Here is a 12,732-nt window from a genome sequence, read left to right as displayed (position 1 = left end):
AGAAAATGGTCGACATGTTCATCTGATTGTTGAGTCTTTTAGAGTCAAGTCAGATTTATTTCTGTTGAGCCAAAGTGGTTTACACGCTTTAATGTTCAGTAAACACATCAAAGCTCCTCTTTCACACTTGGTTTTTAGCTCCTGTCTCTTTAAGGCCCCTCCCTCCCGATGTCTCCCTCCCAGTCTGCTCTGATTGGCCAGCTGGCTCCACTCTTGTGATTGGTCGACCTCTTCCAGGGGTGTGTAGGAAGTTCTCTCGCTCTCGCTCTCACTTTACCCGGTATTGTTTGGGGGCGTGTCAGATTAGCCGCTAGACATAATTTATGCAACGTAATATGGTGATGTCACCATGTCACGGAAGTATATTCTGGACGACTGGCAAGGTGTTTCAGGAAGTGTTTTTTGTCGGGGAGAGGAGCACCCTTTTACTGCAGACTTTTGGCTTTTTAACTTTGCAGAACTGTAACATTCACAAACACAGTGGAGAAAAGGGGAAAACTGAAATTGCAGAATATGTCTCCTTTAAAAAAATTCATTGATTTTTAAAGGAATTAGAAATCAGCAGCTGCTACTGTGCTGGCAGTGAGAACACAAACACCTCAAGCTTAACCTTTCAGAAAAAAAAAAGAAACCCTGTCACCAAATATTATGAAAACTTCCCCACAGTAAGAACGATAATAGAAGAGATAATCTGTGCTGTGTCAAAAGGGGCTTTATATCAGACGCTAGCTTAGCGAGTCTTGCTGCCCATTCGAGGGATTTGGCATCTAAACGGAGCTGTTACAACTCTGCTCGTCAAAACACTTGGTTCTTTGTTCGAGGCTTTTAACAAACCGTAGGGCGCTCTGGTCGGATTCTGCTTTCTTTATTGGCTAAAGACAAACTTGTACTGTTGAGGAGAGTCTCTCCATGTGGCAGGCGGAGCAGACTTATCTAAAGTTTTACTTTCAAAAGGATTCAGATTGAAACAAGCTGCAGAGAACACGTTCAATGTGACGTACAGCGAGGTCTCGTGGAATCATCACCACTATACTCACAAGGCAAGCTTTTACCTGAGCTTTTGTCTGCGAGGCCGAGGTCCGACTCCTGAAGACCCGTCCAGGTGCGGGACTACGCTGTCTGGGCTTGCTGTGCGTTTGTGAACTCTTCTCTTCGGCACGCTGTCGGCCCATCGGGTTGGACAGGTACCGCTGGGCCAGACGCATCACCCGGGTCAGGACACTTTTAGCTCCAGCGACTGAGTCTATACGGGCACAAGAAGCACGATTCAATATCTTTGTTTTGTGCCCTAAACTGTGGAGAATGTCATTTAAGGTTGTATAAAGATGCAAATACTTCAATTTATTTTTAATCACGTTCTCATTTTGTGAACATCCGATGCCTCAATTACAAAAATCCAGCGGACAACCCAGTGATGACACTGTGGTGCATGTTGGAGTAACAACATCAGTTATCATTCCTTTACAGGCATGAGCCTACTGTAATGCTTCAGTGTGTGTGTGTGTGTGTGTGTGTGTGTACGTGTGTTTTGGTACGTGAACGTGTCCTTGTTATGCACAAATGAATGTTATCAGTGGCTCACCATGTTTACACAGGAGGCCGAATCTGCCTGCTTAGGCAGGCAGTGAACACAAAGACCCACTTATACAATGTTCTGTGTGTGTAAGTAAGAACACTCCATTGCAGACAGATACTGTAGTTAATGTGTCTAACACAAGAAGTGTGTACGATTTAAACTGTGATTTTTATATATATATATATACAGTATATAACTTAAATGGTTCACCATCCAAATGACATGAAGGGAAATTTAACCTTTTTTTTTTTCAAGGTGACTGATTGATGATACACACTATATATATTATGCATATACACATATACACACAAATATTTATGTACACACATTATATATATATAATATTTAAATACATAAACACAAATATATACCTACACACATTATATATAATATGTATATACACAAATCTATAAATACACATTAAATATGTATTCATAAACACACATACATACACATATTATATATATATATAATAAACGCATGCAGCAAACACACCGCTCACCTTTCTCAGCACTTTTTCCTCCTGCCGACAGTGCTGGTGCATTTTGTTCTTCTTCTTTACCTTCGCTGGTTTGGCTCGACAATGTGGCCGTCTGTGTTTCGCCCTGTTCTGAAAAGAAGAGCGTTCAAATTCAAAGAACAATGTCATGGTTTACAATATAATTTACTTTAAACATTTATCTTAAAAATAAATACATTAATATATTGATATGCATATGCATTTTTTCAGCAATAAATAATTTGCAGAACAATTTTTTTAGTTTAAAAAAGTTATTGTTTACTGGATTCACTTCCTTTGCTAATGCATTATTGTAAATCTTGGTCAACTACTTATATGAAGCGATTGGCAGGAAAATGTATAACATCGTTATCAGAGCAACATTGCACGGTATTTATTATTGTACATAGTATTTGTCATTGTATATATTTAATTGTTTATACATTTTTCCCCCTTTTGTCCTGCTCCATTTTTGTGCTGCTGTGTGAAATTTTGATTTCCCCCATGGGGAACAATAAATGTACATCGTATGTCTTATCTATGCAGAGTTATACTAATCTATAAAAACAGAATGTGGAAAAATTATAGTTTCAATATCTTTGTAAAAAAAATTATATATTTTTCTCTGTTTACAACATTTGTATACCAAAAAATCATTAAAAAAAAGGAGAATTGAAATAATCAAATTTATTGATGTTAAATGCAGATGACTGATACTGTTTTCACATCTGTCCATCCAAGCACCTATTTATAGGCTGATAATTACACATTTCTTGTGTAATTATATTACACAAGAAATGTCCTGTCACAGGTTAATCTCTTATAGTTGTAGGGTTACGCAAAAATATTTTTGTCTTTAACCCCTTTTTGGGGTTCTCAAGACAGATTTCACTAGTCAGTCAGAGATAACTAAAGTAGCATCGTTTACATACATTAATTTAGCTGATGCTTTGGTCCAAAGCGACTTACAATCATCTAGGCAGGCAGCATTAGGGGGCCTTGCCTAAGGGCCCCCACTGGGATGACCTGGAATTGAACCCCGACCATCTGTACCATAGTCAGCGGTATAACCCACTAAGCCACACCAGCTTTTATTTTGGAAAAGCCTCTAGTCCAGTCCACTTAGTCAGTGTTTCACTGTGGCTGAGAAAGCATGGGAGGCTTCACTCATGTCAGAGGGCAGAGGTGATGTTGACTTGTAATTTTGTGTCTATCAGTATTGAACACGAGCTTTAAGGATAAGGCTTCCACCACCAAACAGGAAGAGGTTGGAGTGATAAAGTGCCAGGTCATCGAAGAGGCCTGAGTTGGGTTATCTTTGATGTTAAAACAACTCCCATCTCGCAGACACGCCCTCACCCCCCTCCTATAGCCTATGGCTTCCTGCCCTCCCTCCGATCAGTCTCAATCACTGTCAGACATCGGTTAAGGAGAGGTTCCCTTCCAACATCAAAACACTGACGTGTCGCGGCATGTCTCCCGTTAGCCACCCAGAGACTAGCTGGATGGGAACATATGGCAGTAGCACATCCACTCTTTGAAACAAAACAAGGTGGGACATTAGTAGGTCTGTATGTATATATGTCCAAAACGAGTCCTTTAGCAAATCATTTTAAAGATTGCTAAGGTTTTAAGAATGGTCTGTAAGAGTCTCTATTAACTATATGATCTGCCAAAATTAAAATGAGCTCAAGTATTATAATACCTACATTAACATACATGTTAGAAAAGTACAAAAAAGTTACACAAACATAAACTAATGCGACTACATTGTGAATCAGTTTTTTTTATAAAGCCAAAACATACGAATAACTAGACACAAACAAACTCCACAGACGCATCAACGCTGATGAGCTCACCCGAACGGTTTCTGTGTGACTCACAGTTGTAATAAGAAGGTCTGAGTAGATGTGTGTGTGATTTATTGCAGGAACTAGCTCTTGTCCTTTTACAGCAGTTAGCTGCCACTTTGCTGACACAGTCTCACTGCCTTCATGGATTGATTTGGGGGAAACTACTTTGCACAGTATGTGTTACAAGTCACATATCTGATAAAATGTGAAGATTATGTATGAATTTTTTGCATAGACTGGGAGGGAGAAGGGTAAACACCCTGGGGCCAGTGGATGTGAACCCACATTCTTGCTAGTGAGAATGCTAACGAATAACAATCTATAAGTATCTTTATAAAAATCCATATATATACCTTTAAAAGTCAATAATATATCTTTACAGTATCAATGGGTTTTACAGTCAAGTGTATTAATAGACGTATTATTATTTTTAAAGTTGCTTGGGCAGCAAAGGAAGTTACTTTGGACACCTCTCAAATCCTGAGTATTTCTCTCATTGACATCCCCTAAAAGACGTCATTAAGACCCCTTTTAACATATTTCTCTGGAGAGGCAAATGGGGTAGAAAGGGTTCTGGTTTCACTCCCCAGTCAAATGTCTTGTTAATGTGAGAGAAAGAAACTTTTAAAACTGTCATATTCTGTGTGGCAAACAAGTTTGAAGGACAGTTTAGACCGCCGATGTCGTATAGATAAAAGAATAAAGAGTTGAGGAAACTTGCAGGAAGGAGAAAGAAACTGAAGCCACTACAGCTTGTGGATAATTTTAAATGGACAAAGGCGACTGCTGAAGTTGCAGCAGTTTGCTGAATTCTAATTAGGTAGTTTGAGTGTGGCTGGATTTAAGACTATGACATATCTGATCTCAATCAGTGTTTTACCATCGCTCTGGGCCTAAGTATTCAAAGGGGACCTAAACTGTAAAGTGATTTTCTCTCATTTATATACTGTTATGATATTGGATGGCCACATTAGACTTAACCTTACATCCGAAAACTTGGGTTCAAACACATTAAAAAGCTACCTGTACGACAAACGCCCATCTTTCATTCTACTTTGAAAGGCTCTGTTCCCCCCCCACCAATTTTTTTTTCTACTTTCCCAAAACTCATATGACTGCCCATAAAGGGACAAACTTCAGTGAGTTAGAACAACCTGTGCCACAACAAGCTTCTGTTTGTTTGGAGTTGCCAGTTAAAGGCCGGTCTGGTTATGTTACAATAGGAGCGCTTAAGGCTGAACAGGATCCAAGATTAAATTCATACGGAGCAATTTCTTTCATCCTGAGCCAATTTCAGTTGAATTAAAATGAGATTGAGCTGATATTATATTTGTTTTTTTGTGCAAACCCATTAAATATCACAGCTCAGCCATGCACTTCAGATGTCTTGCTTTAAGGTAAAAGTTCGGCCTCTGACTGATCCATTTTATTTTTGTGAACGCATTCTGTAGTAGATCTACTTCAAATGTTTAGGGTCATAGTCCTGCTGCATGTAGCAGTTTTTTTTACGAACTTCAGCTGGCGGAGAGCCATCCTGACATCATCTTGTAAAAGATACATTTAGTAAAGTGGGAATTTATTTCCCCCCCAGTGATTGTGAGCTGTCCAGACCAAGAGTCACGCTTCCCTCCAGCTCAGGTATGACGTTGTCATTTGGGTATGCAGCGTTTTTTTTTTATGCCGCAGGAAGTGCTGCGTGTTCTTCTGAAACCATACAGCAATTACTAATCAATTTGTTGACGTTTTTACGTGAAACAAGATAAGACAAGACAATGATTGGTGTGTTTGTAATTAAAAATAGGTGTGTAAGTTCCTAACTTTTACTTAGATGAAGATCTGACTCAATTCCAGTTCTGGAATCATTAACAGAGCGACATATCACAGGCTCACCGCTGACAGCTGTCAGACCGTCTAATAACGTCAAAATAGAGGTTTAGACTAATGCTATAATGAGTGTAGATACAGATACGCACACCGTGTTCTCATGCAATACGGTAATGACTCTGCATGAACTACGCAGCCGACGGAGGCCACCCACCAAATTGAGACGGTCTGGTCTACGGCGGGTTTCCTGCCTGCCGTCCCCACCGTGTTCCGCCCTTACTGCGGTCGCCCAGTTGCCCACGGTTTGAAGGTTTGATACCGGTGTGCAAAAAATCCTGGCATAGGTTTAGCCGGAAACGGTAGGACGCATTCTTCGGCCACGTTTGAAGGAGCCTCTGAAAATTGGGACAGCCGAGTGACGCAAGCGGTCTGCAAATGTAGCCTCCGGAGGAGGCGGCCCCTGAATTGGGACATATTAGTATATTGGTACAGTAAAGCTCAGTGAACAGAGGACCAAGGTTCAGTTTGTGTCTGCAATTTTAACTGCATGCAAACCCTTTTATGGACATGCACGCAAGTGCGTGACACAACCACGACGATGTGCTAACAAAGCTATTAAATGAAAACATATGGTGAAAATCACAACTAGCAGCAGAAATGGTAGAGAATGTCAGTGTTGGTGAGCTCAGCTCCGGGGTTTCTCTATGACTCAGGGATATAATGAGAAGGTATGAATGACAGTATGAATGACAGTGTGTGTGTGTGTGTGTGTGTGTGTGTGTGTGTGTGTGTGTGTGTGTGTGTGTGTGTGTGTGTGTGTTTTACTGCCCACACTCTCTCTCTCTCTCTCTCCCCTCCCTCCTTCAAAGTCAGTCTCAGATGACAGAGCGCTCTGCTGATTCCTCAGAGTCCAGGAATTAATGCTGATGACACGCAGCCTTTTGAAGGTTGTTTTTTGGTGTATTTGAAGCGCCTGCCGTCCTCTGGGAGATGGCGGGGGCAGCACACCTGTGGCTGGGATTGAATGAGCTCTAATGTAAAGGCTGGGCTCAGCAGCTCCTGCTGCCTGGGAGCTCACAGCACTGCTCACTGGCAGCTTTTGAAGTGCTGATTATTTACACAGGGGGGAAATTAAGACAGAACATCTAACACTCGAGTGAAGGAGTACAGAAGGGGCAGATAAAGATGGAGACAAATTGAAAAGATTAGCTGGACCGCCTAACAGAAAATATTGGATGTATCCACAGTAGAAGTATTTGTACTGTTACTGTTCATGTGACACCTGGAAATGAGAAGGCCTCTAGGCCCCCAAAGAAGCTGTTGGACATATTATAGAGAATGGAAATGTAACCTGAGCTGAAAACAAAAGACAAGACAGAAAAACACAAGGTTTTATAGGAGCAAGGAGAAAAGCTGATCGGCAGCAGTTCTAGAGATTGGAAAACCCAGCGAAACATAATGACCGAAGGGCAAACCACAATTTGGACTGACGTCTCCATTAAGGTGTTCTTCACTGTAATGAAAACCACAGAAGGTCCATCATGCTGAGCTCAGGTTAAAGGGACTGAAATCAGATTTGTTTTATCAGGATCACCACCAGTCTCACCTCAACCAACGAGTACACCTCTGCAGAAAGACACAATAACCGGTAAGCCCGAAAAACTATGATCGTACAGCAAACTCATGATTCCGTGAAAAGAAATTGCACCTTCATGACATTTAAAGTTCAGCTTCTGGCAGAATGAGAAGGGGCGCAACATAGTACTGCAAGTGCCACATACTTAATGATTGAGCCATTGTTTAAACCTCCATCTGGAAATCTAAGCTATAAGAAGATGAAATATGATGCAATGTCATGGAAAGTGTTTACCACAGGAAAACAGCTGAATAAGTCAGTCAGGGGTATGAGAAGACAAAGGGGAGTAAGTATAAAGTTTTTGCTGTTATTTGTGGCAATAATTACATTACATTATGAAATTGTTAGTAAGGACAATAACTCACAATTCTTCGTGTTTGTCCAATAGATTTTGTTATAATTTCCCAGACAAACAATAGTAGCATTTCCCATGAATGGATGGAAGGATAAAGATTCAATCCATTTCAACTTGGGCCAAATTTAGTTCGTTTTCCATAAACACTGCCCGTCTGCCGGATGGCGGAACCTTAAAATATTTCAATACATCCACTTTCTCAAGTCATGTCTCCCGTCGCTTTTTATAGCCTTATAAACTCATTACTATGACCTTTAACTGGATGAAGGACGTTAGTCATCAGATGTCTGGATCTTAAGTTATCAGAGAGATATGCTGAGCAAACAGCCCGTCCTCGCCGTCCCGTGTCCGCCCAAGAGCATCGGACAAACACTGATTTTTATCATGAAACTGCTTTATTACCGCGGCTAAGGAGGTTATGTTTTCGCCCTTGACTCTTTGTTTGTTTGTCAGCAGGATTATACAAACACCTATGGAAGGGATTTCCACAAAACTTGGTGGAAGGATGGGACATGGGCGAAGAAGGAACCCATTAAATGTTGATATTTTTTAGGGATTAATTCATGGATCTTGATGAAAAAAATCTGGCATATTTAGGGGACTTATATCTATGAGTGTGTGAAATTTGGTGCAGACCCTCCCAAAAAAGTGTAGATCTAAAGGTGTTTTTATTAAGGGACATAAGGGGGCCTTTGCAGGGCTATACACTCTCCTGAGTGCCGTTCTGGTTTTGTGTGTTTACTGATTTTAATTATTGAGTGAGATTGTTTTGGAGAGGAGCAGACCTTTGTTGATAATTTGGCTCAAGGTAAAAACACTGAAGGAATCCTAACCTAAAACAAAGAGTTCTTTAACAACAAAGAAAACTCCTGTATTTTCCCGTTCATGTGAACGCCCAATTTTGTGCCGATAGACAATGATCCCTGTGACTGATGATGGTCACCGGTCTTGGTGAGTGCAACAGGCGTTACTATTTGTCTGGACCTAGAACGCCAAGGTACGACCAACTTAGCTTAAGACTAGTTGGTGCAACCGGCCCCAGGTGGCTTGTATATTTAGATGTAGACCGATATCTTATTCTAGCCCATGCACTTATCTACTGTACTTTCTATTCTTCAACCCAGAATTTTCCATATGACATCCTGTAAAGTTCAGAGTTCCAAACATCGTGACTTATTCCTACGCCTGTTTTTTTTTTTTTTTCAACCTAATGCTACAAACTTTTATTAGTGTGTTGGTGAACTGGAAGCTGAATAAAAGTATTGATTTCTTGTGGAGTTGAGCTTAACAAGGCTTATCTGGATCGTAGGCGAGGACGTGTAGTCATTTTATCTGTCCAACTCATCACTAACATCAAAGGTGTTTAGAGTTCAAGGCCCTCAGCAGCCATCTTCTGACTCCTCAGACTCACAGAGGTCAAACAAAAGGTCTTACAATGGTGAATGAGCCAGCATGTGACTGGGCTGAAAGAACATCATCGTTTGCTTCTCTGAAACTATGTCAAGTTTGGTTTCTTCCTTTATTGGATATATTAGGTCATATGTGTTTATTAGGATTTGTCAGTGAAAGATTGTCAGCAATTAATTGATTTTTAGAACAACTGATGTATTTAGCCCAAACTAGGATTTAAGATCAGGCAGAAAGGTAAACATGAGCCAAACACAGGGAGGATGAAGACAAGAGAAAAGGAAGGTAAAATGTGGAGGCAGAGATTATGAGTGAGAGGAAGGGGATTTCCAGAGGGGCCTTGGTCCATTTACAGAGTAAATCTCCTACGACAAAAAAAGAGGAAAAAAAAATCACGGAGGAAAGCTGTGCTACCTCACTCTCGTACATTTTGAACCCGTCTCTATTACATGATCTTTCAAGGATACAGAGAATATTTTTAGACCACTCCCGGCTCCATGTAGCTGATGTTATAAAAAATTAGCATTAGGCTGGAGAAAGGTTAGTAGCCAACAGATGGAAAGTAGATAAAGAGGTTATAGAAACATGCCCCAGGATGCACGCGCGCACACACACACACACACACACACACACACACACACACACACACACACACACACACACACACACACACACACACACACACACACACACACACACACACACACACACACACACACACACACACACACACACACACACACACACACACACACACGACATCAGCTATAGAAAGGAGGAGGGGTACACCAGATGTTTTCTAAATCTCAAATATTTTTAGACATGTCTGAGGGCCAGACTTATCCAATTCAATTCAAAGAACCAAGAGTGCCAACACATTCTGGCTGCACTAACCATTGGTTCCTACTGAAGACATTAATCTTTTAAAACCGGCTCACAGGGAACTGAAGTCTGTAGTGAACTTGGCTCAAAGTGGAATGAATAGTGTATTTGTGGGGGACTATTTTTAGGCTCAGATACACATTTGGAATTCAGAAACAGCAAAATGGTTTAAATGTTTGTGGGGCTGACTCAACATAAAAACTGTGTTCGTGTCATGAATGTTGGACAATAACATCAATTGAACAGAATGGCTTCTTGATGTATTGTTAACCAAGTATCATTAATGGCCAACCCTAATTCTTCAGAGCTTTGAAGATTCGATTATAGTAATCAACGTCTAAATATGAATGCAAATGCGTAATGCAAATGCATTGTTTTTGTATATTACAACAAATGTTATTATTGGAAAACATTATTATTATGACCTGATACAAGTTTGGCAATTACCCAAAAAGTGTAAATAAACCACCATGCAACATCTTGAATGCTGTATGCTAACGAAGTATACAATTGAAGTCTGACTTTTGTCCTCATCTCTCTCGAAAATAAAGTTAATTCAAAGATTTTTTTTTAAGCTTTGAAAGACCTGTGATGATGTAAATATCTCAATCTTTCATGCAGCTCTTCTCATTTGATCAGCATTCTGTAAATCTGTAATTGTTTAGATTTGTTCTATGCAGATGATAATCTGATTCAAATTTATGACACACCCTTAGATATTTACAATCATCAAATAACTGTAACATAAAATGTTTACTTGAAATAAAATGTGCTCAATATAAATTAGAGAAGTCCATCAGTCATTAGCAGGGCCACAACCTGTTCAGTACTCATCGTGAGATTAACTTCTCACTGGGTTTTAATGTCTCCTCATGAGCATCAGACCACACAAATCCTCACTCATCAACCATAATTATGTTAAGAGAATTCAAAACTATCTAGTTCAAGCCACTCGCAAATATTCGTGTCCTCAGGCAGAGCAAACACATATCAACAGATTTATGGTCAAACACCCACACTCACATTTGTCACAACAGTCTGGTTTTGTTATAATACTTAAGTACTCAAGGGAATCAACAACTCGTCTCACAGCCTGTTTATCCTCATTAGTCAGATATCAGACGTCGGTGTTTGCTGCTTTGCATGTCTGCGTGAAACTGACAGACGGTGAAAAGCGCCCTGAGGCGTGTTGTATTAATTGGTGGTGGGGAATACACGCAGCAATCAGCATGCGTCTGAGGGCAATCGGAGAACAACACAAAAGCGGAGAACTTGCACAAACTCAGTCAGTCGCACACACAAAGCTCCAAAAAATTGTAAAAGTCCCTTCAGAGTGTTGGTAAATCAGTGGCTTAAGAGTGAGACGACCACGGGTGAGAGTAGAAGAAGCCGTGTGGGAGGGTGGATTTAAGAGGGGAGGGAAAAAATAAACCCAGGAAAGGAGAAAGTGGTAGATTCAGAGGTGGGCATGAATCACAAATGCAAATTCAAGGTAGGAACATATCAGGATTAGCATTAATCCCAACAGTTTGACAACGAACACAACTAAATCTATGATAAAATAAAATATGGAGAATTGTCAGGGGAAAACAGTTTTAGGATACTTGAGGAAACGAGATATGATAAGACTAGATTTGACACGGCAGCACAGAAGTGTAGCAGCACATGGTTAAATGTAATAAGAAATAAAATGAGAACAGAAAATATAATCTAGGGTGAATAAGATAAAACAAGAAATTGTGCAGTTTGACTTTTGGAATGGATTGAGTAATGTCATACAATCTGTCATAGACTAAATTAAATTGAAAGTTGTTTATTTTAATTTGCCGAACAACAACTTAATTTTCTTTTCGAATTATTTTAACAACTATTTATTGTTGGCTTTTCTTTTTTAAGCAATTATTTTACAAATGAGTTACGTGCGTAATCCAGCCTTACAGTTTGTAATTTTTATCTCGCCCACAGCCTCATTGTTTACTGTTAATTAACATTACTTATGACGGAAAGCAAATATTTCCTATTCAAACTACTTCACGTTTAATACAGTCAACACAGGGGGCTTTTATCGTGAAACAACCAAAGGAAATGTGATGTATTTCACTGAAAACAGAACTGACAATGATTGGTCATCAAAAAAAAAGGAAATTGTCATTGTCAATGTTTTACAGTAAATCAGCAAGACATATTGCAGAGACTAATGGCCAATCAGGACAAAATCTTAAGAATTATAAATTAAATTTACAGAAAAGAAAACATCATTTGAGAAAAGTGAGGATTAGAAAGACAGGAAAGAAAAGAAAGAGCTGAATGGTGCAGCGGAGAAAAGGAATCAAATAAAGGAGAGAAAACAGGATGGTGAAGGAAGGAGGGATGTTGGAGAAAGAGCGACGACACATAATGGAAGGAGTGGGCCTGATCCCCGCTGACCTGTGGGTTTTTGACCCCCCGCCACACCCTGTCATTCAAAGCCTGCCTCCTGATGCGCCTGAAGGCCCACTGCAAGGTCAAAGTTCACTCTCTGAGGGCAAAGGTCCAACACGGACTCCAGGGGGCAGGGGGAACATGAAGTCGGGCTCCGAGGCAGTAAGTAACACATAATGTATGACAGGGAATGCGAACTGCTGACATCATCCAGGGTGGGACCGAAAGAAAGGAACTGAAACAGCCAGATCTCGACTCTCTGTCCTGCAATTACAGCTG

At 40.2% G+C, this 12,732-nt stretch overlaps 1 protein-coding gene across 6 annotated transcripts in view; it reads right to left on the bottom strand.

Annotated features, from left to right (window-relative positions):
- The window catches only part of si:ch211-266k8.4 (TBC1 domain family member 10B), a 53,322-nt gene that overhangs the window by 25,138 nt on the left and 15,452 nt on the right, over positions 1 to 12,732 (bottom strand). For all 6 annotated transcript variants that reach the window (XR_004794998.2, XR_004794996.2, XR_004794999.2 and 3 more), the window contains exons 11-12: positions 2,079 to 2,186; positions 1,053 to 1,243 (exon numbers count right to left, since the gene is read on the bottom strand). Coding sequence is in view for 1 of the 6 variants with exons in the window: in XM_035643708.2 (XP_035499601.2) it covers positions 1,053 to 1,243; positions 2,079 to 2,186 (299 nt within the window). In the remaining 5 variants the exon portion in view is untranslated. The remainder of the gene's footprint in view (positions 1 to 1,052; positions 1,244 to 2,078; positions 2,187 to 12,732) is intronic.

Source organism: Scophthalmus maximus, chromosome 7, assembly GCF_022379125.1.
Source record: "Scophthalmus maximus strain ysfricsl-2021 chromosome 7, ASM2237912v1, whole genome shotgun sequence".
In the NCBI taxonomy this organism is placed as follows: domain Eukaryota; kingdom Metazoa; phylum Chordata; class Actinopteri; order Pleuronectiformes; family Scophthalmidae; genus Scophthalmus; species Scophthalmus maximus.
Note: the sequence above shows the minus strand (reverse complement) of the source record. Positions and strands in the feature narration are given on the sequence as shown.